Below are 23,373 nucleotides of genomic sequence, written 5' to 3'. Positions count from 1 at the left end.
TCATGTTTATATGAAACCCCGTGAATCATGTTTATATGACACCCCCTGTATCATCATGTTTATATGAAACCCCCTGTATATTTTCATGTTTATATGATACCCCCTGTATCATCATGTTTCTAAAAAACCCTCTGTATCATCATATTATATGAAACCCCCTGTATCATCATGTTTCTACAAACCCTCTGTATCATCATGTATAAATGAAACCCCCTGTATCATCATGTTAATATGAAACCCCCTTGTATCATCATGTTTATATGAAACCCGTGTATCATCATGTTAATATGAAACCCCCTGTATCATCATGTTTATATTAAACCCCCTGTATCATCATGTTTATATGAAACCCCCTGTATTTTCATGTTTATATGAAACCCCCTGTGTTTCATGTTTATATGAAACCCTCTGTATTTTCATGTGTATATGAAACCCCCTGTATCATCCTGTTTAAATGAAACCCCCTGTATCATAATGCTTATACAAAACCCCCTGTATTTTCATGTTTATATGAAACCCCCTGTATCATCATGTTTATATGAAACCCCCTGTATCATCATGTTTATATGAAACCCCCTGTATTTTCATATTTATATGACACCCCCTGTATCATCATGTTTATAAAAAAAAAACCTGTATCATCATGTTAATATGAAACCCCCTGTATCATCCTGTTTATATGAAACCCCCTGTATTTTCAGGTGTTCGGACTATGGCGTGTATTACATCTAGCTCCGTGCAGTATCATCAAAACTCTCATCATGTTGATTATATTGAGGAAAATCCAGTTTATACAATCATATGAAAAATTTATTTATAAATCAAACAATTATATATTAATGATTTAAAATCAGGGGGCGGAAACGTCATGTGTGTGTGTCTGTACCAAAAGAGTGTGTGTAAGGTTTACCGAACCGAAGGTGTTTACTGTAGGTTTATAAGAATCTCGGTATTTGTACAGTCTAGGAGAGTACATTTGTTTATTGTTAATTGTTTACTTAAAAATAAGTTTAATATACATTTAATATATTATTTATATATTTAAGTCAACACGTTATAGCTTAATTATAATCGACGACATTGTTCTGCAATTTCCTTGACTGCAAGTCATGTTGTGTGTCTGTGCCAAAAGAGTGTGTGTAAATTTTACCGAACTTGTCTGCAAAGGAGTGCGACTGGCTTTCTCACGGCAGACCAGCGCCATTTCCTTTCCCTTTATTCCTATTCCCTGTTTAAATTGTAAAAGAAAGTATAAAAAGGAAGAGTTGCATTGTTCCAGATAGAACATAGCCAAATTTTCTAGACAAAAGTTTTAAAGGTACCAATGTGGATCATTCTTAAATGGTTCACTTGACTTGATTGACTTGCTGTTGTTTTCCTTGCTTTTTTAGAAAATACCAAAAAATGGCGAACAAATTTATTAAAAGACTAAAAAATCTGTATTCTATTATTCCAAACTTTTTTTTCGATTTACTATTGTGCACCAATTTAAGAAAAATAAGATATCAAAACGCGTCATAAGTGTTAAATAAGTATTTTAAAATCAATATTTTTTATTGATTTTTCTACCTTTTCTCTCAACCACAAACTTTTTCTCTCCTCCACCATTCAGGTCGAAACTTCTGTATTGTATTTCGTAGGATTTCAGTGACATGTAAGCGTAATTTCAAGTGATCCTCATGCAAAGATAGCAATTTGTCTGATTAAAATCAGTACCCTTCATTTTCTGATCAATAATGTGGAAGATATTATTGTTTTTCTTTTTTTTAAGGTTTTTTTTTCTGATAATTTCTATATGTTATCCTGCAGTAGAAATGAGCAAGCCACTTTTGTAGAGAACCCACAATCGAAAATAACCAGTTTTCAAATTATAAACATTGATATTTAAATCATACTTGATCAGACAAAGCGTGTAGGGGTACCATTGGGAATCGGCCATTGCCATGTTGCATTGAGGGTCACTTGAAATTAAGGCTTACAGTCCCTTTAAGTTAATACCTTTAGGATATTTCTTAAGTCAGAATCATAAAAACTGAGAGATCGTGAAAACATGATTCAGCTGGTTTCTGCGGATTAAGCACTTAATCTCTGCAAATATGATTCAGCTGTTTTCTGCAGATTAAGCTAAATATGATTCAGCTGTTTACTGCGGATTAAGCTGAATATGATTCAGCTGTTTTCCGCAGATTAAGCTAAATATGAAAACTCTGAAACAGAATTAGACAATTTTTAGACTCAAGTTATAACTTTAAATTATACATTCCATGGAAGAAATTCAGCGCCAGAACATGTTTCGAAATTTATTATTTATATAATTTATAAAATAAACATAGTCCAATAAACATTGTGAAATTGGTCTCAGTTCCGTTCTTTTAAATTTTAGATATCGAGTTCAGTTTTAGCACTTTCTCTTACAGAAGTTTTGACCTTTTAGTGAATTTGTGAGAAAAAAAACAATCTTCTCTGAATTCGCAAAAAAATGATCTTCGAGGTTTAATTTTTTTTTATAAAAATCTATAATTTAAAAAAAAAAGAATTGCTTCATTAATTTGTTTTGGTTCTAGGTGGATCCGTTTGGTTTCAATAATTGGACAAGGAGAATTTTTAACAAACTTTTAAACAATTTTTAACAATTTTTAAAAAACTGTTAAACAATTTCTAACAATTTTTAACGAACTTTTAAACAATTTTTAAGAATTTTTAAGATTTTTTTACAATTTTTTACAATTTTTAACAATTTATAATATCATCTTCTTTACACACATTTTTGGTGTATGGTAACATTTTATTATTATGCACATAGAAGAAAGCTACGGTAATTTTGGTAACATATCATTTTTATAACTTTTCCAAATGCTGGTAAAAATTATTGTATTTAAAAAACTGTGATTCCAGTGTTTTTCTTCATCTGTTTAATGGGATATTTTCTGACACTTGCGGACAAGATAGGTTAGTAATATTTTTTTTTTCTCAAAAATTCATGAAGATTTTTTTTTAGAAAATTACATTTTTTTAATCAAAAATCAAATATTTCTTCTTTCTTAATTCGATTCATTTTTATTCCACGGACGAAGCCGGGCCCTTCAGCTAGTATTCAATAATAATAATAATAATCATTAAAGTCTTATGTAATCCTGTGTTATATTAAACAAAGTAATATTGTTTTAGAGTAGTTCTTGGAGATTGGTTTCATGATCATGGAGCTCCAGACCTACTCCTTCAACCCTTCCCAGAGTAAATATACTATTTTTGGATTCTTTATTAAAGGAACTGTAGACGTAACTTCAAGTTATATTTGTTAGCGTGGCATATCCGCTTCACAATAAACATGTGTCTGATGAAGGATCATCAAAGGCTCACTTCAGATATTGTCTCCAGACTCAATTTCTGTCACATCAATCTTTATGTAAGGGTGAAGATCATTGTAAGTGGAATTACAATTACGACTTTTTGGTCAATTGTGACATCTATAAATTAAAGGGACTGTCAACGTAATTTCATGTGAACAATTTTTTCGTTTTTATCACAGAAAGGAGCTTTGTTTAAAATCATGCAAGATTTTAAACCAAGACTTTTGTGTGAGTATCACAACAAATATATTAAAAATTAAATTAAATATAGTGTTCATGAAGTGTCCATGCAATTCCGCAATATGTGCAAAAATACTAATGGATTGTTATTTTTATCAATTTTTTGCAGACTTAATAAAAATTTCGTTACACATTATGTTATGTACTGCGACTAAATTCTTTTAATTTTTAAACTAATTTTGCAAGAAATTCAATTTATTAATTTTTAATCTGCTTCTGGATGAAAGCGTCCATAAAGCAATGATGGAATGAATCATGTATTTTATATCCAGAGGATAAATGAATGAAAGGATACATCAACTGCATGGTAAGGGACCCAAAAGCAGTGGTTTATTACTTTCATTAGGCATTAGCTGTTCAAGTCATGGACAGAGGGATTTTGGTCTCATTGGGATGTGGAAGTAAAATAGGCTTCTGGACTCTATTTTAAGGATATATGTGTTTATAAGGAAATAGATGATTGTATAATGTAGGTATGTTGGTTTTGTGAATAAGAACCCGTATGAGAATCCAACTTATCCTATTGTTAAATGAATGAATGAATGAATTAATGAAGGGATGAATGAATGAATTAATGAATTAATCAAGGGATGAATGAATGAATGTATTATGTAGGTATGTTGGTCCTGTAGATGAGAACCCGTATGAGAATCCAAATTATCCTCCTGTAGATCCTAATCCAACGTAGGTTCTCTTTTTAGTTTTTAGTTAGTAAATGATAATAAATCATTCAATAAATCAATCAATTGTTCTGTCACATCAATCTTTATGTAAGGGTGAAGATCATTGTAAGTGGAATTACAATTACGACTTTTTGGTCAATTGTGACATCTATAAATTAAAGGAACTGTCAACGTAATTTCATGTGACCAATTTTTTCGTTTTTATCACAGAAAGGAGCTGTGTTTAAAATCATGCAAGATTTTAAATACTAATGGATTGTTATTTTTATCAATTTTTTGCAGACTTAATAAAAATTTCGTTACACGCTATGCTATGTACTGCCAAAGTGAATAAATATTTATTCACTTTGATGTACTGCGACTAAATTCTTTTAATTTTTAAACTGACATTGCAAGAAATTCAAAGATGACTGTATAATGTAGGTATGTTGGTTCTGTGGATGAGAACCCGTATGAGAATCCAAATTATCCTCTTGTTAAATGAATGAATGAATAAATTAATAAATTAATGAATTAATGAAAGGGTGAATGAATGAATGTATTATGTAGGTATGTTGGTCCTGTAGATGAGAACCCGTATGATAATCCAAATTATCCACCTGTAGATCCTAATCCAACGTAGGTTCTCTTTTTAGTTAGTAAATGATAATAAATCATTCAATAAATCAATCAATTGTTCAATCAATTAATAAATGAAAGGAATTATCAATCAATAAATTAATAAATAGATTTATCAATCATAAAAATGATCAATTAGGCAATTAATTAATCAATCATAAATCAATCAATTAACTAATTATTCAATAAAAAGCAAAAGTATTCCTATGCATATTTATTAGTTTTTACAATTTTTAAACAAACAATTAAACCTCTCATTTAAAAATATCTGTAGCATTCCATTATCAGTAAGTTAAGAAAAAGACATTTTTTAAATTCTTTCGATGTCTCCAAAGTTCTTGGTTAAACTTTCGTTATCAATTAATTATTATATAAGAAACACACGTTAAATCAATTATTATATAAGAAACACACGTTAAATCAATTATTATATAAGAAACACACGTTAAATCAATTATTATATAAGAAACACACGTTAAATCAATTTAGTTTTTAATTGATCAATAAGAAAAATCAACCAATCAAAAAATCAATCCATCAGTCAATGAATCTATCAATCAATCAATCAATCAATCATTGAATCTATTAATGAGTCTATCAATCAATCAATTAATGAATCTATCAATCAATCAATCTATCTGTATATTCTAGTACTGTGTGTGGAGTAAGATGGTCGGATGAGAAGAATGATGCAGGCCTGAACAAATATTGGTTAAGGTAAACAATATAAACATAAAAATTAATCAATTGTTAATTTAAAGGGAGAGACCGGCTATGTAACATAGTTGAACTGAGAATGCAGTATTGTAGAGAAAACATTAGGATTCATTTGATACCAATAAGCATTTTTACGGTGTGCAATTTTTAAATCAGGGCGTAAAGTCGTTTCAGTCAGCAGAAGAAACGTTTTTTACAATTCTTAAATAACATGGACAAAACATGTAACAAATTCTATTCTAAAAACTATAAGTTGCATGCATACAAACAGGCTGAGAAAAATAATGAACTTATATCAATGAATGTAATTTATCAAAATTCATTTTAAAATCTCGCAGGTTTAAGCAAATTCTTATGAAGAAATTATAGATTCTAAGGATTTCATCGATACTCTCTTTTAAGAAATATGTTCCTAAACAGCGAATTAATATATAAAACATTTTTTACAGGTTTTGTACACATTAATTAAAGCTTTAAAAAAAACTTTTCTTCTGCTGGCTGAAACAACAGGTAAAATATTACAAACAAATTTACGCCCTTATTCTAAAATTCTAAAATTGTAAAAATGTCTCATTGGTATCGAATGAATCCTAATGTTTTTCTCTATACTACTGCATTCTTAGTTCAACATATGTTACATAGCCAGTCTCTCCCTTTACGTTTTGTTTTTCTCTACAATACTCCATTCTCAGTTCAACTATGTTACATAGCCGGTCTCTCCCTTTAACGGTTACAGTCTAGTTTCTTTAAAATATTCAGAAAAAAATAATAAAGACCGATTTCGTACAAGTCATGGTTTACATACAATAGTTTGTTTTTGTTTTGATTCTGAAAATTCCAAAACATGCCCAGACAACTTTATCTTTAGTACATTTTGATTATTAATAAAAACTTGAAGTATTTGTAAATATAATCTGTTCTGTTTGTTGGGGATGAAAGTAAGAGTATTGATCTAAATAATCACACGGAGTATTTGTATAAAGAGAGGAAATGAAACTGTGGATCAATATCAACATGGAGTAGATTTATAAAGAGAATTAATGGATTAGTTCTAAGTGGACAGGTTATGGAGGGGGTCCGCCTATGGCTGTATGGAAACAAAGCACAAATATGATATTCTCATATTTCTTTCCCCTTTCCATTTCTAGCAATAATCATAATAATTCCGCATTAAGCTGCTCTTGATAATGAGCTGCGTATATTTTCTGATTATTATCTTATGTGTTAGCTAAACAAAATTGCAATGATGCGCAGTTTTTAGTGCGTTGGAAAACATAATTTCTGAGAGTTTTGAATTGAATTTACAAACGCCACGTTTGTTCATAAAAGAACATTTTATTGTGTTCCCTATGCCTGTTTGGATATGGGCTAAAAAATGTTTTTTTAAATGAATTATAAAAATATTCACTAAGTAGATATATAAAGATAAAAATAAAGGTTTTTTTGCACCGAAAGCTCCGGTTTAATTGAAGTACACGGCCGATTTTTAGGCATTTATAAGGTGTACACTGTACGGTACATACAGACTGTAAGTAATCAAATACTTTTGCAGAGTATAACATTTTCTTTAAATTAATTTTAATTTAATTTTAATTTTTAAATTTACTTTTAATTTTTGAATATAATTTAAATTAAAATTCTTATTTGCTCTTATTGATGCTATTATCAGGTGTTCTGAAGATAATATTTGATCAGCTGAAATATGAAAATTAATTTTTTTTTAGAAAAGTGTCATTATTATCTTTTATTATGTTTGTTTATTTGACATTGACAATGCTTGTCTAATGCCATATCTAGAAGCTTAAGATTTATTCATATATAAACATAAATACTTTTTAGGAACTTCAACAATGAAAGTTTTGCAGAGGCGTCAAACTTTTCTGTCACACACAAGGTTTATAGTTAAATATTTATAACCTGGCTTCATTGGGCGATTCTTGCCCATCTTTTATTACAACTTCTTTTAGTGGCTCTATCTTTGAACATTTTCTCTTTAAACAATATAATTATAGAAAATTCCCGGATACTTTTTTTCGTGGATTTTCTAAATTTTTCTTAGATCAAAATTTTTTGGAAACACAATTTTGAAACTCTGAGCTCCCATTACTCTTCTCTGGGGTCATTTGAGGTGACAATGATATGTCTGATTGACAACGGTACCCTTGAAAAGGTTGTTTGATAAAGAATGAATAATCCCTATTTTTCGAAATTTCAAATGATGTTTTCAGAATTCAACACTTTAAACTAGAAAACGTCGATATCGTCCAAATTTGTTAAAGGTTTATTACAGGTATCTTTTTGAATCAGGTATATATCTCTTTAAATGGATGGTTACAGTCTTTATAAGTAAAATGGGTCTTTTTCTGTGTTATATGTTCCTTGGATTATCCAAAATTATATCTTGTCGTATTCCTAATCCACATTTTTACAGAAAATAATATCAAAATCTAAAGAACAATTATGGAGAAATTTTAATACATTTTTATTTTTTTCATTTCCTAGGGACACTGTGGTTCCTGTTCGTATCTTCAAGACTTAGGTGTTTATATTAGGTAATTACTCCCCCCCCCCTTGTTTTCTATAAAATAATTGATTATTCATAGCAAATGAATTATTAAGAAATTAAGACAGCATACCATGCATTCGACCTTCATGTCCATTTATCAAAAGAGTTTTAGGTCGCCAATAAAGTCTCAAAAATATAAATGTTTTAGGTGGTTATTTATTTTGCCACCTTGTGACCAACATTACCGATCTATGATTCCCCCAACAGAGGGAGGTTAGGTTACTTAACGTCCCTTGGAACAGCTATGTAAAAAAATCACCCGTTCTGCAAAGTTTTCGGGAAAAAATTCGCTCATTTTTATCTCAAAACACGATAAAAATGTGTACAACTATTTTTTCGGAAAATAAATTTTTTACTAGACCACGGGTTCCCTTGACCAATTTTGGATGTTTTGTAGACAAAATAAGTCATGGGAACCCTTGGTAAAGTAAAATTCCCTTAACTTCCCTATAAAGTAGTTGTGAAAAGTTAAATGACCCATTCTTTGTAAATTTCAGTAGGCGTAAACTTTATCTCTCAAATTCAACCTTCAAAGGCAATATTGCAAACTTTTAATTCAATAATTGTATTTTAGACAGAATTTGACCGAATCTACAAGAGAGTGCGGCATTCTGGGTTCTCTGTCACACGCACTCATGCATGACTGCTTGCTCAAACTGGGTTAGTGAACCATTTTCAGATTGAAGAATTAGGATATCTCATTCATCCTTGATTAGACAAAGGTTTAGTTGTGAATCAGACATGCCATCCTATAAATGAAGGGTTACTTAAAATAAAGTGTGCACTGTCCCTTTAAGTAACACATAGATCGAGTCTGCTATGAAAATTTGCTTAAATTTTCAAGACTAGGTTGACTTTTAAGTGTTGCAACGCCTTGGCTTTCCATTTTACCTGACTTACTTAATCATACTTTTTCGAAGCACCAGACATGTACTTTTATCATTTGATTTTCAAGAAATTATTGGCAACAAATCAATCCTGTTTGCACCAAATTTATGGAAATCCAAAATTTTCAAAATTGTAGAATCTCAGATTTAAAAATATTTCTAAGCTTAAATGTTTAGGATTTTCTGAGCCCTGTGTTACAATATGGGAGTGGAACATCATCAACACAAAGAAGGAATGCTTCTCGGTAACTATTCCTTTTTCTAAACACATTTACGCGGCATCCAATTATTGAATGTGACGTCATTTCCGTCACGAGAACAACACGTGAAAGGAAACCATTGTTTTGACAGTTTTAAAATATTATTCCTATTTTAAACATGCTTTTAGAAATAAATTTTTTATTTTAAGTTAGGAATTAAAGACCAAATGTTTTAAAAATTCTTTTTTTTAAATAAAAAATTTAATTTTTGTTTGACTTATAGACTTGTGTTTGGAGTTATATCACAAATGAGCCTTTCAACAAGGTATTATTATTATTATTATTATTATCATTATTATTATTATTATTATTATTCTTATTTTTACTATTATTAATATTATTATTATCATTATTATTAGTATTATTATTATTATTATTATCATTATTATTAGTATTATTATTATTCTTATTATTATTATTATTATTATTATTATTATTATTATTATTATTATNCGTATCTTGCCAAAAGTACGATTTTGAACGCCGGACTTTGCGCTCAAACTCAGGGTTTACAGATCTTTTAAAAGTTTTTTTATGTCTCAATCTCAAATGAATCCTAAAGAATTTGACCGCAATACTGCATACTCAGTTCAACTACCTTACATAGCCGGTCTGTCCCTTTAAATCTGAGTTTTGGCTGGTGGAAAATGATAGAACGTGTCAGCTTGCTGGGTTATGGACCGAACTATTAAATTTTCCTCCAACAAAAGGATTAAAAAAATTTTCTCAAATATTTATTTGTGTTTTCCCCAAATCTTCCTTGATTAACAATATCTATTTTAATGTTTAATATCTATTTTAAGGATGAAAATGAAAGTATCATAGCGAGGTTAAAAATTATGATGAACCGGATATACAATGCAATGATTGACCGGATATACAATGCAAAATTTTAGCCTTCTCATATCAATGATGGACACGAATACTAATTTCAAATCCAAAAATCCATGCAGCCTAATTTTAATGACTTTTCATATTTCAAACTATCTATTCTGATACGTACAGGGTGTCCCAATAAACATGGGAATTCAGTGACGAATTCGATATCGTCTTTTCAAATAATTCTTTGATTTAGTATAGTGATACCTACTGAGAAAGTTGTAATCTGTTAGAGTTTCGTCTACTATGTTCACATTTTGTTTGTTTATGTTGTGACTGCATACGGTTGTACTTAGTAAAACAAGAAAATTGCAGTATACAAACAGAGTAAACTTGTCCGTCTTCACTGTTCATCTTACTGAGACATTATAGACACATCTTTACAGTCTTTTATCCTTTTCATAAAATAAACTCTAGCAGACATAATAATATTATGGCTTTTTAAATTAGGTATTACAGTGCTAATTCATAACAAAGACGATATCCAATTCGTCACTGAATTTCCATGTTTTTTGGGACACCCTGTATCACGTTTACACTCTCAGGGCGCAATAAATAGGGATTAAAAAATTAGAGTTATTGGCAATTTTTCAAGGTTCCTTTAGAAAACTTTAAAATTTGTATTTTTTAATATTAAAATTTGTTTAGACGTAACTCTGGTATCCCCAGCTCCATCTACCGACCACCAGACACTATTTATCAGGGAAATAAATTTAAAGAATATAATTATTAAAATAAATCAAACAGTCGAATTCCCTTGGTTGTACCCGCGACAAACTCAGTAATTTTGATAAAAAAAAATCAATTTGCTGAACATTTGCAACCTGAATTTGTAGATTGAAATATCATATACGATATCTGGTTGCAAAGATATTAAAAAATTTAAGCTTATTTTAATCGAACGTTACGCCCAATTTTTTAGAACAAAAATGAGAATTTTTGTTTATTTTTTGCAAAACCTCAAAAACCTCACACGGAGCTATGAGTAATTCAGTATTATTTGGATTATATCTGTATTTATACTTTGTTTGTTTGTTAGCCTTCAATAAACGAGAAAACGGCTCAACCGATCAGGCCCAAATTTTGTGTGGGACCTTACAAAACTTCAGTGAAGGTTTATTGATGCTCAGAATTACAAAAAGTTGTCTCCAAAAATCTTTGATTTTCGTAAAATTTTAAACAACCCACGAAAAAGAATTGTAAATCCGCAAAAAGGAATTGAGCCTTTGTAACAAATTCTGACTTTCTAATACCTATATTTTTTCCACCTGATGGTGTAAACCTTTGATATTTCAATCTTAGATTCTTTCATCTAACAGAATTCATAGTTTGAAATATCTAAGGTCTACGGCATTGGGTTGAAAAGATTTAGAAAATCATAGTTTGTGACAAAGACTCATCTCCTTTGTATAATGTTTTATCGATGAGAAAATTAAAAGTTTAAATAAAAGATGGGCGCCCTGCTAGTCTAGTAATAAATATTTTTCTTGCAAAAGAATCAATTTATTTGTCTCAGATGGAACACTGCTATTGGTATGGAAACCTTACCTCATCTTCTGTTGCGAGACCATGAAATAATAATAGTAGAAAATATTATTTTTATGAAATAAAAATGAATTCTTAAATTTTGTGTTCATCAGTCAGAGAAATAGACATCTTAGTTTCAATTTCAAATTCTATTTTTCTAATCTATATATAAATTTGGCTTGTCTGTCTGTTTGGGTGTCTGTTTGTTTGTATCCAATAAACGGCTAAACCGATCGGGCCCAAATTTTTTGTGGGACATCACGTGACCACAGGGAAGGTTTGTGAATGATAAAAATTAAAAAAAATGTNTTTTTTTTCTTTGTTTTAAAATGTAAACAAAAAGAACATGTTCACAATTTAAACAGAAGATGAGCACGAAGCGCCCTAAAAGCCAAGTATATAAAACTTTGCAGTTTGATATTTCAAATTCTAATTTTCTAATATGTAAAACTTTGCCGTTTAATATTTCAAAGTGTTTAAACTACAGAATTCATAGTTTGAAATATCAAAGGTTTACAACTTCAGGTTGAAAAAGTTTTTGAAAATAGATGCGCGCGGTAGCTTTATCTATTGCTATGTGTAACTAGTCTAAATTTTCAGTTCAATATATTAAACTCTAGGGTATAATCGCTGGTAAAGTTTGAAAAGCCCTACATTGCTCAAAAAAAATCTTAAAATTATCATGTCTTAAATGATTTTCTTCGTAATTGTCCTAAAAGAGATCATTTAAAAAAATTCGGAAAAATGTATTTTTCTAAAAAAACGAGCATTTTTCCCGTTTACATTTATTTTGATATTTTTTCAAAAATTTCCATCGAATCTGAGTTCTCTGGTTGAAAACGGAGAAATTGATATGTAACATTGTTAATTTTAAGAAATTATTTTTTAATTTCTTCAGTAGTTTTTAAAATTTTGGATTCGATTATCTTAAAGAATTTAAAATTTGCCGACCTCAGAATTTTAGGAAAAGTGAATTGCGCATTTCTTTAAACAGATTAGGTATAAAGGATATCGTATTACCTTAAATGTAGGGACAAAGTCTAAAAAGTTGCATATAAAGTCATCTCTGAATTATTATTCTTTGTGGGTAACCCTGTACATAATTATTGTTGCAAAGTAAACAGATTTTAATTTGGTTTGTTTAAGTTACATTTTCATTTAATATCCCCCCCCCTCAACCCCTCTTGTATAAGTCGAAATTTCCCTGTTAAATTCAGATGTTCTTAAATGTTAGGAAACGCCTCAAGGAATTCAGGGTTTCACACTACCTAGCAACACAAACTTCACTGGTATAATCAAAGAGAATAGAATATATATTAGAGTGGAATTTAAAGAATCTCTCGGTATGAATTTTTTCAGTCCCTTTCAGCCTGAAAGGGAGTCAAAGTGTACAAATCATGTAAATGTTCACAAATTTTATGCAGTAGAGTACATTAATACAGTATGTTCCCTAGAATATCCATTTCAATTTTGAATTGTTTAATGCTGTTAAATAAACTTTATAAAATGAATTAGTTGAATAAAAACATTATTTGATTTATAGTTATAACGGAAAATCATCGTTTGTAAAGTGAAAGGCATAGAGTCTATGTGAAATGATCATTGGTCAATTATGAAACCTATTTCATAATTTGGTTTTCTTTCAATATTAATTCTAGCTTTTCTATAAAATGATGTTCCAGGGTTATACAGCGCAAATATGTGAAGTACACCTGCAGTATGGAAACAGTACAACAAAATGGCCGTTTTACACTTTTTTCTACTAAATTCCACTCTAATATATATTCTATTCTCTTTAGGTATAATACCATGAAAATATCAGAAAAAAAAGATTTGTTCAACTCTAAAATATGCAATTCATGTCACACTATTTGGGTCTCTTATGAACAAATATGATGATATTCAAGACAAAAAATAATACTGGTTGTATTCGGTTTTAGTCTAAAATTATTTTAATGTGAGATAATGCAAATTTTTTAACAAGAATCTTTTAAGAAGTTTTCTAATTTTATATACAGGGTGTCCCACGAAACATGACAGTTGGTAAATAGTTTAGAACCTTCTTCTATAATTTGTTAAGTTGTTTGATACCAAAGACAATAATAAAAATATTATATAGGAGTCATAGTAAAATTAACTTCAAAGTAAAGTATATTTGAGCGAAAGATTTTTTAGACAAAATAAACTGCAAACAGCCTTTAATATCTAATACAGTGCAGTATGGAAGAAGACATTCAAAACTATTAACCAATAGTCATGTTTCGTGGGACACCCTGTATGTAGTTACATATACTGTGTAATGTTTTTGTTCTAATACCATAACAAGTTTTTAAATGTTTTATGCAGAGGATTTCTAAGTTTTTTTTTAATAGTACATGATACGTAATTTGAACTTTTGCAGGGACCGTTCTGTTATTGGATGGTATGTCAGGTTCACGACAGCATCCTTTCAAGCTTTGTCTGATCAAGATTGAATGATATCTTTGTTTTACAACTTGAAACTGATTGTGAAGTTTTTCCAATTTTCTTTGCGGATTTCTATTGCCAAAAATTGGAAAACGATGATTTCTTCTAGATTATTGATAAAATAAAAGATAAAAGGCGGAACGATGTAAATCAGACAGATCCTTAATTAAAATATTTAAAACGTTTCCGAGGCCGAATTTAAAGAATTTGAGCCGCTGCTTAAATATGTTTGGTTCCACTTAAAATTGTATTCAATTCAAATCGATTTTTGGTGGATTTGAGACGCGGCTCAAATTAATTAAATTCGGACTCTGATTACATAATCTACTGCTAATACAGTGATAACAAGAAAACAGAATAGAAGACGACATTTTAGCATTACTTAGGTATATTTGATGTTGTTACGAGGTAAATAGATTTACTAGACTAATCAAGCATAATGGGTCTGTTTACACTGCACAATTGATGTGTCTCATGCTCATTAAAAATTTTAAAGTATCACATTTTAAGAATACATATGTTTTCCTATTTCAGAGTTTTCTAGTTAGAACTATAGAATGTAGATTAATAAAATTAAATCTGTACTTAGGATATTAGTGAAATAAATTAACTAAATTCCAGAACTAGGGGTGATATCTACATGGAGGGGGGGGCCATTAAATAGTGGAGGCTATGTTTCCATTTGGTGTTGCTTCCCCCCCCATCTCCAAAAAAAAGTTTAACCCCTCCCACCCCCTCTGAATACTTTACTGCATACACCCCTGTCCATTATATACCTCCTCTGTTAGTTGTTTAATTCATGGTTGACTTGAAATGATATTTAACGTAATAAATACTGCGTTAAACACCATTCATACATTTAAATATGTTTAAACTTTAAACTATGTAAAATATATATATCTTCTATAATCTATATATATTTTGCTTGTCTATATGTCCGCTTGTTTGTATCGCTTAAACGTCACAGCTGAACCAAACAAGCCAAATTGTATATGCAAACTTTGTTTATATGAACATGCAACAAAATGTTTAATTTTTATCTTTTTCAAATTAAAAAAAAATCGCGAAACGCTACCTTTACCTTTTTTCAAGATGAATTGGTCTCTCATATGTTTGTCTATGGTTATATATTCATAACTATTATTTTAAGGCATTTTTCTAGGTACAGGGCGAGGGACAACCCCCCCCCCCCCCGAATATACGGATAATCAGACCCCTCAGCCTTTTAGGGTTAAGTACATAAAGCTCTTTGTTTGAAAAGAAAATAATTCTAATTGGCTGCATTTAATTTTGATTATTTAAATGTAATAATTTAAAATTCAGAGCTTGTTGACTTTGCAAAAAAAAATGTTTATTTTGAAATTTTCGAAAAAAAAAGGATTCGAATATCTAACACAAAACTTTTTAGTCTGTCCATACTTTTTTTAAACTTTAGATATTTATTTTTTATGATAATAAATATCTTTTATAATTCACTTTGTAAACTTAAAATATGACTACAACGTATAATGATAAAATAACGCTTTTGTAAAATGAAAAGGAAAAACAAAAGGAAAAAATTGAGAAAAGATTGAGATGAGAATATTGACCTTTAACAAAATATGTTCAGCCGAAGACTATTCGTACAAGAAACAACATGAACAAGAAACAACATGAACAAGAAACAACATGAACAAGAAACAACATGAACAAGAAACAACATGAACAAGAAACAACATGAACAAGAAACAACATGAACAAGAAACAACATGAACAAGAAACAACATGAACATTTGTAAAAATAAATTTTTTATAATTAATTTGTAATAGTTAATCTTATGAAAAATAAGTATTATTTCGCTCAAAGATTGTTTTATGAGTTTGATCGAGTTGACCTTTAAGAAAAAGACTGGAGGGTGTTAGACTGGTGCATGGTTCAGGTGAAACTTGTAGAAAGCGTTAAAATCTCATAGCTGCGTCTCCCCCCTGAAGGGTATAAAAGGGCAACCCTGTCTTTTACCAGCATCAGTCTTTCCTAGAGTTTCACCATGAGATCCTTTGTATTGGTAAGTTCATAATTGTTCTTAAAATTAGTTTTTAGCAGTCAAAGGTTTTCTAAGGAATTTATTTGCTTTAAATCCTTCTTTTAGTTCCACAAAAAATTTAAAGACTTTATTTATTTTTTCGATTGAACTGATACCTACATGATGTATGTAATTGTTTGTGTACAATGTACAGTGGGTTCATTTTTATTTTATTTTTATTTGTCAAGGCCTGCCTTGCCATAGCAGCAGTCTCTGCTGACCCCTACACAATCGGGCAAGTAAACGCTGGTGTACCTGCTCTTCGTGCTGCTCTCAGCGGTCAACCCGGAGTTATCACAGGTATCAGCTACGGCAATGGGATTGTCCAGGGTCATCTGGGAAATGCTGATCACTATAATGTTGCTCCCTACACCTATAATACTGCTCCTGTAGCGTATAGTGGGTATGCTGCTCCTGTGGCATATGGCGGGTATGCCGCCCCTGTTGCCTATTCTGGAGCTCATTATCTTGGCAAAAGAGCAGCTGACTCTGATGCCGATGCTTACACAATCGGACAAGTTGCTGCGGGACTACCTTATGCTAATGCTGTAGCCACCGGGCATGCTCATAACCCAGGATACATTGCCTATACTTCCTACCCTGCTTCTTCTGTCCACACAAGCTACCACGCCTCTCCTCTGAGCTATGCTGTTCCTTCAGTGTACTCACATGGAGTTTATAACACCAGCCCTTATGTTCATGCTCTCGGCAAGAGAGATGCCGATGCTGATGCCGATGCTTACACCATTGGACAAGTCGCTGCTGGACTACCTTATGCCAATGCTGTGGCCACCGGACATGCTCATAACCCCGGATATATTGCTTACACCTCCTTCCCTGCTTCTTCAATTCACAGAGCATACAATGCTGTTCCCGTTGCCCACTATGCCTATGGTGGCTATGCTGCTCCCTTCTATGGCTAAGCTTGCCATAGATGTAAGGCTTGTTAAGAGTTATGTACTTTAAATAAGTTTCACATCCAAATCACCAGAATAAAAATTAACCAAATCATTAAATTGTATAATGTCTTCCCTGTTTAAATAAATCACAGATTTTCATAATTGTTTTAATAATACATAGTTAGGATTTACCAAAAAAATATCATTTTGATTTTGGATAGTCAAAAGTCGAGGCTCTATTACAACATATATATTTCAGTCTAAGAACATTTGGATATTAACAATTTTTGATTATCATTTTGACAACTAGGGTTACTTGAAATTATGTATTTACAAATATGTACACTGAATGAGAGAAGTTTATGTACATTGTACATAATTTAAGAATGAAATTTGCGCATTTCATGGCAATTACATAGAATATGAGCTAGATTGTGACATGACACAGAGAAATGATGACTAGTTAGGTTGTATTTAAATTGGTATTCTACTTTTTAATTTCTAATCCAATTAAAACAAAAACTAAAGAAAATATGGAAGAAAATAAATAAATATTTTTTTCTGTCCATCAGTTTCTAAAGCTTTGAATACTGACATCTTGTTTCCGCTAACCAGGAACTTATAAAATCTAAGATTTAAAATTAGCATGGAGCAACCTAGTCTTAAAGTTTTGTTTAACAACTAGAGACCTCTAGCGGTAAATAACTAACTTCTTTGTCTGTAAACCTATTAGCCATAGTACCGACTCTGAAGAGGTCCATACCAATAACAATGCTCCATTTTGTATATTGAACCAGCCGGCCGCTTGATTGCACTTGTTATTCCTGAAGAACGCCTGAAAACATAAACCATTTCATTTTCTGGAATTTTTGATTCTTATTTCAAAATGAAGTTTTGTTAGTCTAGAAATGTACCCCTGGCCGGTTTTCCGTTCTTGGGAAACGTTTTTATTTGCATTTATTTCTGAGAAAATTTAATTTAATTTTTGTAAAATACAGTGATAACCAGAGTACAATGGAATTTATAGCAATACCTAAGTGTATTTAATGGTGTTACAAGGCAAATGGTTTTACCAGACACTTATAAAATCATTTATTTTGTGAAATGGGTCTTTTTACACAGCACAATTGCTGTTTTTTGTCGTCATTGAACTTTTTAAAGTTAAAACTTGATTCTAAAAGTCGTCTTACTATTCGAGTTGTCTGGTTATCACTGTACATTTTATTCTTCTTAATCAAGTATAAATTTTATTTTTGAAAATCAACCCAGAATTTTAAAATTTATGCGCAGGGGTTCAATTCAAAACATAAACGTAAAATATTTAGATAAAAAGAAATGACATTTAAAAAATTTAAAAAAATAATTCCTCGCGTTTTTTTTACCTAGTTCTTCCGCAGTAGTATTTGAATATAGGAACAGAATTGTTCTCATCACATTGCAAACACGTATTCAAGGAACCATCCGCCTAAACAAGAACTTTTTTGGCCATTTTTTAATATTTAAAGGGACACATTGGCTATGTACGTAAGGTACTTGATCTGAGTATGCAGTGTTGTGGACAAAGTCTTTAGGATTCTTTTGAGACATAAAAAAACTGTTTAAAGATCAGTAAATCCTGAGTTTGAGCGCAAAGTTGGCGTTGAAAATCGTACTTTTGTGTGAATACTTTTTCAGAATTTTTTTTCTTCAAATTATTAAATATTGACGACAAAAATGTAATCAAAATTCTACAGTAAACTAATTAGTTGTTTAGGAACAGGTTGAGAAAATAAAAATTTATCTTATCATCGGAAATAAGTAATCTTGTTCAATAATTAGTTTCTATTTTCTCATTATTCACAAAGATTTTCTGCAGATTTTCTAGAATTATTATTGAATAGACGACATTTGAAGAATTTGTCGAAATCTGCGAATAAATTCATAGAAAATAAGAAACTTAATATAATGATGAAAACGAAATAATTGATTCTAGCATTGATTTATTGACAAATTTCTTTTGAGAAATATGTTACTAACCATCTAATTAGTTTATTGTAAATTTTTACTTTATTTTTCGTCGTCGATATATTTAATAATTTAAAAAAACCGATTCTGAAAACGTGCCCACCCAAATTCATGATTTTGAACGTCGGCTATGCACTCAAACTCAGTTATCATACATCGTGGAAAAGTTTTATATGTCTCAAATGAATCCTAAAGAATTTGTCCACAACACTGCATACTCAGTTTAACTACAGGGTGCCCCAAAAAACATGGGAATTCAGTGACGAATTGTATATCGTCTTTGCTATGATTTAGCATTGTAATACCTAATTTCAAAAGCCATAATATTATTATGTCTGCTAGAGTTTATTTTATGAAAAGTATAGAAGACTGTAAAGATGCTATAATGTCTCAGTAAGATGAAGAGTGAAGACGGACAAGTTTACTCTGTTTGTATACTGCAATTTTCTTGTTTTACTAAGTACAACCGTATGCAGTCAAAACATCTTACAGATTACAGCTTTCTCAGTAGGTATCACTATACTAAATCAAAGAATTACCTAAAAAGACGACATCGAATTCGTCACTGAATTCCCATGTTTCTTGGGACACCCTGTATCTTACATAGCCGGTCTGACCCTTTCAATGGACTGTAAGCATAGTGTTAAGGGATCCAGCATGTACAGATGTCAATGTCCGATTCACAACGGTACCCTTTAAAGCGTTGTCTGATCAAGGTTGAATAATATGTCGATGTTTTATTTTCCTTAAACTATGTATTTTCATGATTTGCACATTTCTTGCTTATAAGAAGCAATGAAGGGTATCGATGTGAATCAGCTTTTGCATTGAGGATCATTACGCTTACAGTTCCTTTTAGTTTTTATGTGTCTATGAGAGACTCATCAAAAATCTGAGATTTTGAACCAAAATTGAAAAAAAAACTTTTTTACGAACAATTAGGCTTTTTTGTTGAGGCATAAATCTTTTTATCGTTTTTAATTCTATTTTTGTTATTTATTGATAGATTATTATTTATTACCATCAATAATTATTTATTAGTTATTTACTATTTATTTTATAGCCTTTTGACCAACATTACCGACCTTTGACTCCCCCAACAGAGGTAGGTTAAGTTACTTAACGTCCCTAGGGACAGTTATGTAAAATAACTACCCACTCTGTTAAACTTTTGGGACAAAAATCGCGCATTTTCATCTCAACGGACGATAAAATTGAGCACAACTACTTTTTCGGAAATACAAAATTGGTTATTTAACCACGGATTTCATGAACCAATTTCGGGTAATCAAATTGTTACTAGACCACAGGTTCCCTCGACCAATTTTGTCTAAAAAACATCCCTCGCTGTGCTCAGGATGTTTAAGCATAATTGGTCTTGATAACCCTTGGTAAAGTAAAATTCCTTTACATCCCTGTAAAGTATAGTTATAAATAATTAATTTTGAATTCATTATTTATCATTTATTTATCGTATAATACCCTGTTATTAGGTTCCTGTATCAGCATGTTCCACAGGCAGGGCTGAAAAAAAATCATTTTAAAGTTATTAATAAGTTTTTTTACTTTATAAAAATGGCAAGTTAAAATTCACTAATGAATTTTACCGCCTTTTGACCAACATTACCTACCTTGAATTCCCTAAAACTAGGGAGGTTAAGTTATTTAGCGTCCCTTGGTAAAGTAAAATTTCCTTAAATTCATGTAAAGTGTAAATATTTATTCGGTATCCACTAAAAAACGATACTGCATGCATTAATTTTCGAAAATTTGTGTATCTAGGAAAAATATTTTTTTACAAAACGACGGGATCTTTCACATAATTGATCAGATAAAGGTTTTAAGGGTACATTGCCATCTTGGCATGAAGGATCACTTGAAATTACGCATACAGTCCCTTTAAAACCAAAATAATATTTGTTTTACCTTCAAGCAGAGTCTTCTCGTATTGTACATATTCCATTCCCAGATTGTAATACAAGGCAGTGTAAACCCTGGATTAAACAATTTTTTAAAATAATAAAAAAAAATTGACATCTCTGTCGAACAATTTCCTTATACTACGGACGGTGTATAGAAGTGCTTGCAAGAAGAAAAAATATAATTGTTTTAGGGAGTTCTATGGGTTAAAGAGGGGATCTGAGGTTTACAGTTGGACGGGGGCTACAATCTAACCCCCCCCCCCCAAGCAATCCTGGTTCATTGTTAGATATTATTTTAATTATATTATCACCTAGATCCAAAAGACAATTCCGCATAAGATCCGGATGCGCTATTCCCAAGAATGCACAATTTCGTGTTTCTGCTGTGAGATTAGTCCTGAAAAATATAGTTGTTAAGTGGTGGGCGTTTATATCAATAAAATAAAGTCGAATTTTTGGCTATAATTTTTTTTCATCGTATCGACCAAGATATGCAGCATAATATTCAAACTTTTTAACAAAAATATTTCCACTGATTGTAAACAGAGGTCTAAATACTCGAAATCCACAGCGGAAACTTTTAATCTTACAGGGACTGTAAAGGAAAAATGATGGACTATAAAAGAAAAATGGAAGGGGGTATAGGCTGAAAGCTGATCACTTTAGCTCTTGATCGCGACCCATGAAAGTTTGATCTGTTGTTCCTGTCTCGAGAAATTGATGTAAAACTGTGTTAAAATTATACGAAAGTTCATATATGTAAAATTTAGAAAATCTTAAACTTAAATTACGTGACCAGAACTATCACCAATGGCAGAGCAGTATACCATGGTCACATGTCTCTGCCTGGATCACGTGACCACTTTACTGCACTGCCATTGGTGGAATTTCTGGTCAAGCAATACGGACGTATAAATAATATTATGAATTAAATCTATTAAAAATAGAAATAACAAATATAAAATTAGAATTGGAGTAAACCTAAGTTACAATTAGATCTATTTAAACCCACTACTTTTATACCAAATTGTATATATATTAATTTTCGTATAAATTTTACAAAGTGGTATATCAATTTCTCGAGATAGGAACATCAGATTTAACTTTCATGGGTCGTGATCGAGAGCTAAAGTGATTAGCTTTCAGCCTATACACCCTTTCATTTTTCCTTTACAGTCCCTTTAAAGGGAGTCTCTGGCTAGACATGGCAGTTGAGCGGAGAGTGCAGTGTTGTAGAGAAATTTTTTAGTTATCATTCGAGACCTATATAAGACTGTACAAACGTCTAAAATTATTTCTAAAAAAATTCTCTTCAATACTACACTCTCCGCTCAACTACCATTTCTAGCCGTAGACTCCCTTTAAGTAATAAAGCATTTACTACTAAAGAAGATTTCGTTTGGCATCTGGTCGGTGTCCAAAATAAATTAATTTCATCCGTTAAGCTGCTAAGGACACTTATGTACGGATTTAATCTGTTTAGATGCCAAGGACACTTCTGTACGGATTTAATCTGTTTAGCTGCTAAGGACACTTATGTGCGAATTATTGATCTCTAAAGGAATTAACCATAATTTCCGATCTCATGCAGCAAACATTTTTATTAAAAAAAATAAGTTTTTTTTTCTCACCTTAAATATACTCCAAGATCTTGTAGATACGAACAAGAGCCACAATGTCCCTAAAAAGGGTAAATAAGGGTAAAAAAGGGTAATTGTTTAAAAAAGATTAAAAATCTGTTTGTACTGATTTGTTGATATATTGATTAGTTTACGAATTATCACATCTTTGACGTTTATAACTACATTGTGTTCAAATAAACATGACAGCTTAAAGGTCTTCTAGCTGAGACTATTATGAAGATATATATAAGCGTTGCAAATTTGACGATCTGCAATTTTTTTCCTTGAAAAAAGTCCAATTAAATGATATGTTTTAGCAAAAACAGAAACACATTTTCACCAAGAGGGATGTAATTAAAGTAATTTATTATAATGGGTCGTGCGTTAATGTACATAAAAAGGTATGTGATAATTACTACGTAACAAGAAAGTTATGGAAATTTTGCTTTACCAAGGTTTCCCATGACCAATTTTGCCTACAAAACATCCTGAGTGTAGCAATATCCTGTTGTTAAGTAATATTATTAATCTCCCAAAAAAAGAAATTATTCACAATTTTATGAAAATGCGCGAATTTGTTCATGAAAACTTCTCAGAGCGGGCCGCTATCTTACTTAATTATTCCAATGGACGTTAAGTAACCTAACATCCCGCTATTGGGGGGGGGGGG

At 30.9% G+C, this 23,373-nt stretch overlaps 3 protein-coding genes across 3 annotated transcripts in view; 2 read left to right on the top strand and 1 right to left on the bottom strand.

The window, feature by feature from the left end:
* The first annotated feature begins 2,447 nt into the window (after positions 1–2,447).
* Positions 2,448–10,854, top strand: LOC111717940 (uncharacterized). The gene is made up of 12 exons (XM_023493411.1): positions 2,448–2,491; positions 2,565–2,596; positions 2,896–2,949; positions 3,169–3,234; positions 4,206–4,274; positions 5,543–5,608; positions 7,448–7,502; positions 8,111–8,160; positions 8,749–8,834; positions 9,239–9,306; positions 9,545–9,586; positions 10,849–10,854. The coding sequence occupies exons 1-12, from the start codon at positions 2,480–2,482 to the stop codon at positions 10,852–10,854; spliced, it is 606 nt and encodes a 201-aa protein (XP_023349179.1). The 5' UTR covers positions 2,448–2,479.
* Positions 10,855–16,126: 5,272 nt separating this feature from the next.
* LOC111717944 (uncharacterized) lies at positions 16,127–17,317 on the top strand. Its single transcript, XM_023493414.1, has 2 exons — positions 16,127–16,238; positions 16,445–17,317. Exons 1-2 carry the CDS (start codon positions 16,221–16,223, stop codon positions 17,177–17,179), a joined length of 753 nt encoding a protein of 250 aa, XP_023349182.1. The 5' UTR covers positions 16,127–16,220; the 3' UTR covers positions 17,180–17,317.
* A 73-nt stretch (positions 17,318–17,390) lies between these two features.
* The window catches only part of LOC111717947 (uncharacterized), a 22,169-nt gene continuing 16,186 nt past the window's right edge, over positions 17,391–23,373 (bottom strand). The window contains exons 2-7 of the mRNA XM_023493417.1: positions 22,713–22,762; positions 21,393–21,478; positions 21,086–21,153; positions 20,642–20,683; positions 18,538–18,620; positions 17,391–17,990 (exon numbers count right to left, since the gene is read on the bottom strand). Coding sequence (XP_023349185.1) covers positions 17,885–17,990; positions 18,538–18,620; positions 20,642–20,683; positions 21,086–21,153; positions 21,393–21,417 — 324 coding nt within the window. The 5' untranslated portion in view covers positions 21,418–21,478; positions 22,713–22,762 and the 3' untranslated portion in view covers positions 17,391–17,884. The remainder of the gene's footprint in view (positions 17,991–18,537; positions 18,621–20,641; positions 20,684–21,085; positions 21,154–21,392; positions 21,479–22,712; positions 22,763–23,373) is intronic.

The sequence above is a fragment of the Eurytemora carolleeae genome, unplaced genomic scaffold (assembly GCF_000591075.1).
Source record: "Eurytemora carolleeae unplaced genomic scaffold, Eaff_2.0 scaffold937, whole genome shotgun sequence".
Lineage (NCBI taxonomy): Eukaryota > Metazoa > Arthropoda > Copepoda > Calanoida > Temoridae > Eurytemora > Eurytemora carolleeae.
This window is presented reverse-complemented; position numbering and strand designations above follow the sequence as displayed.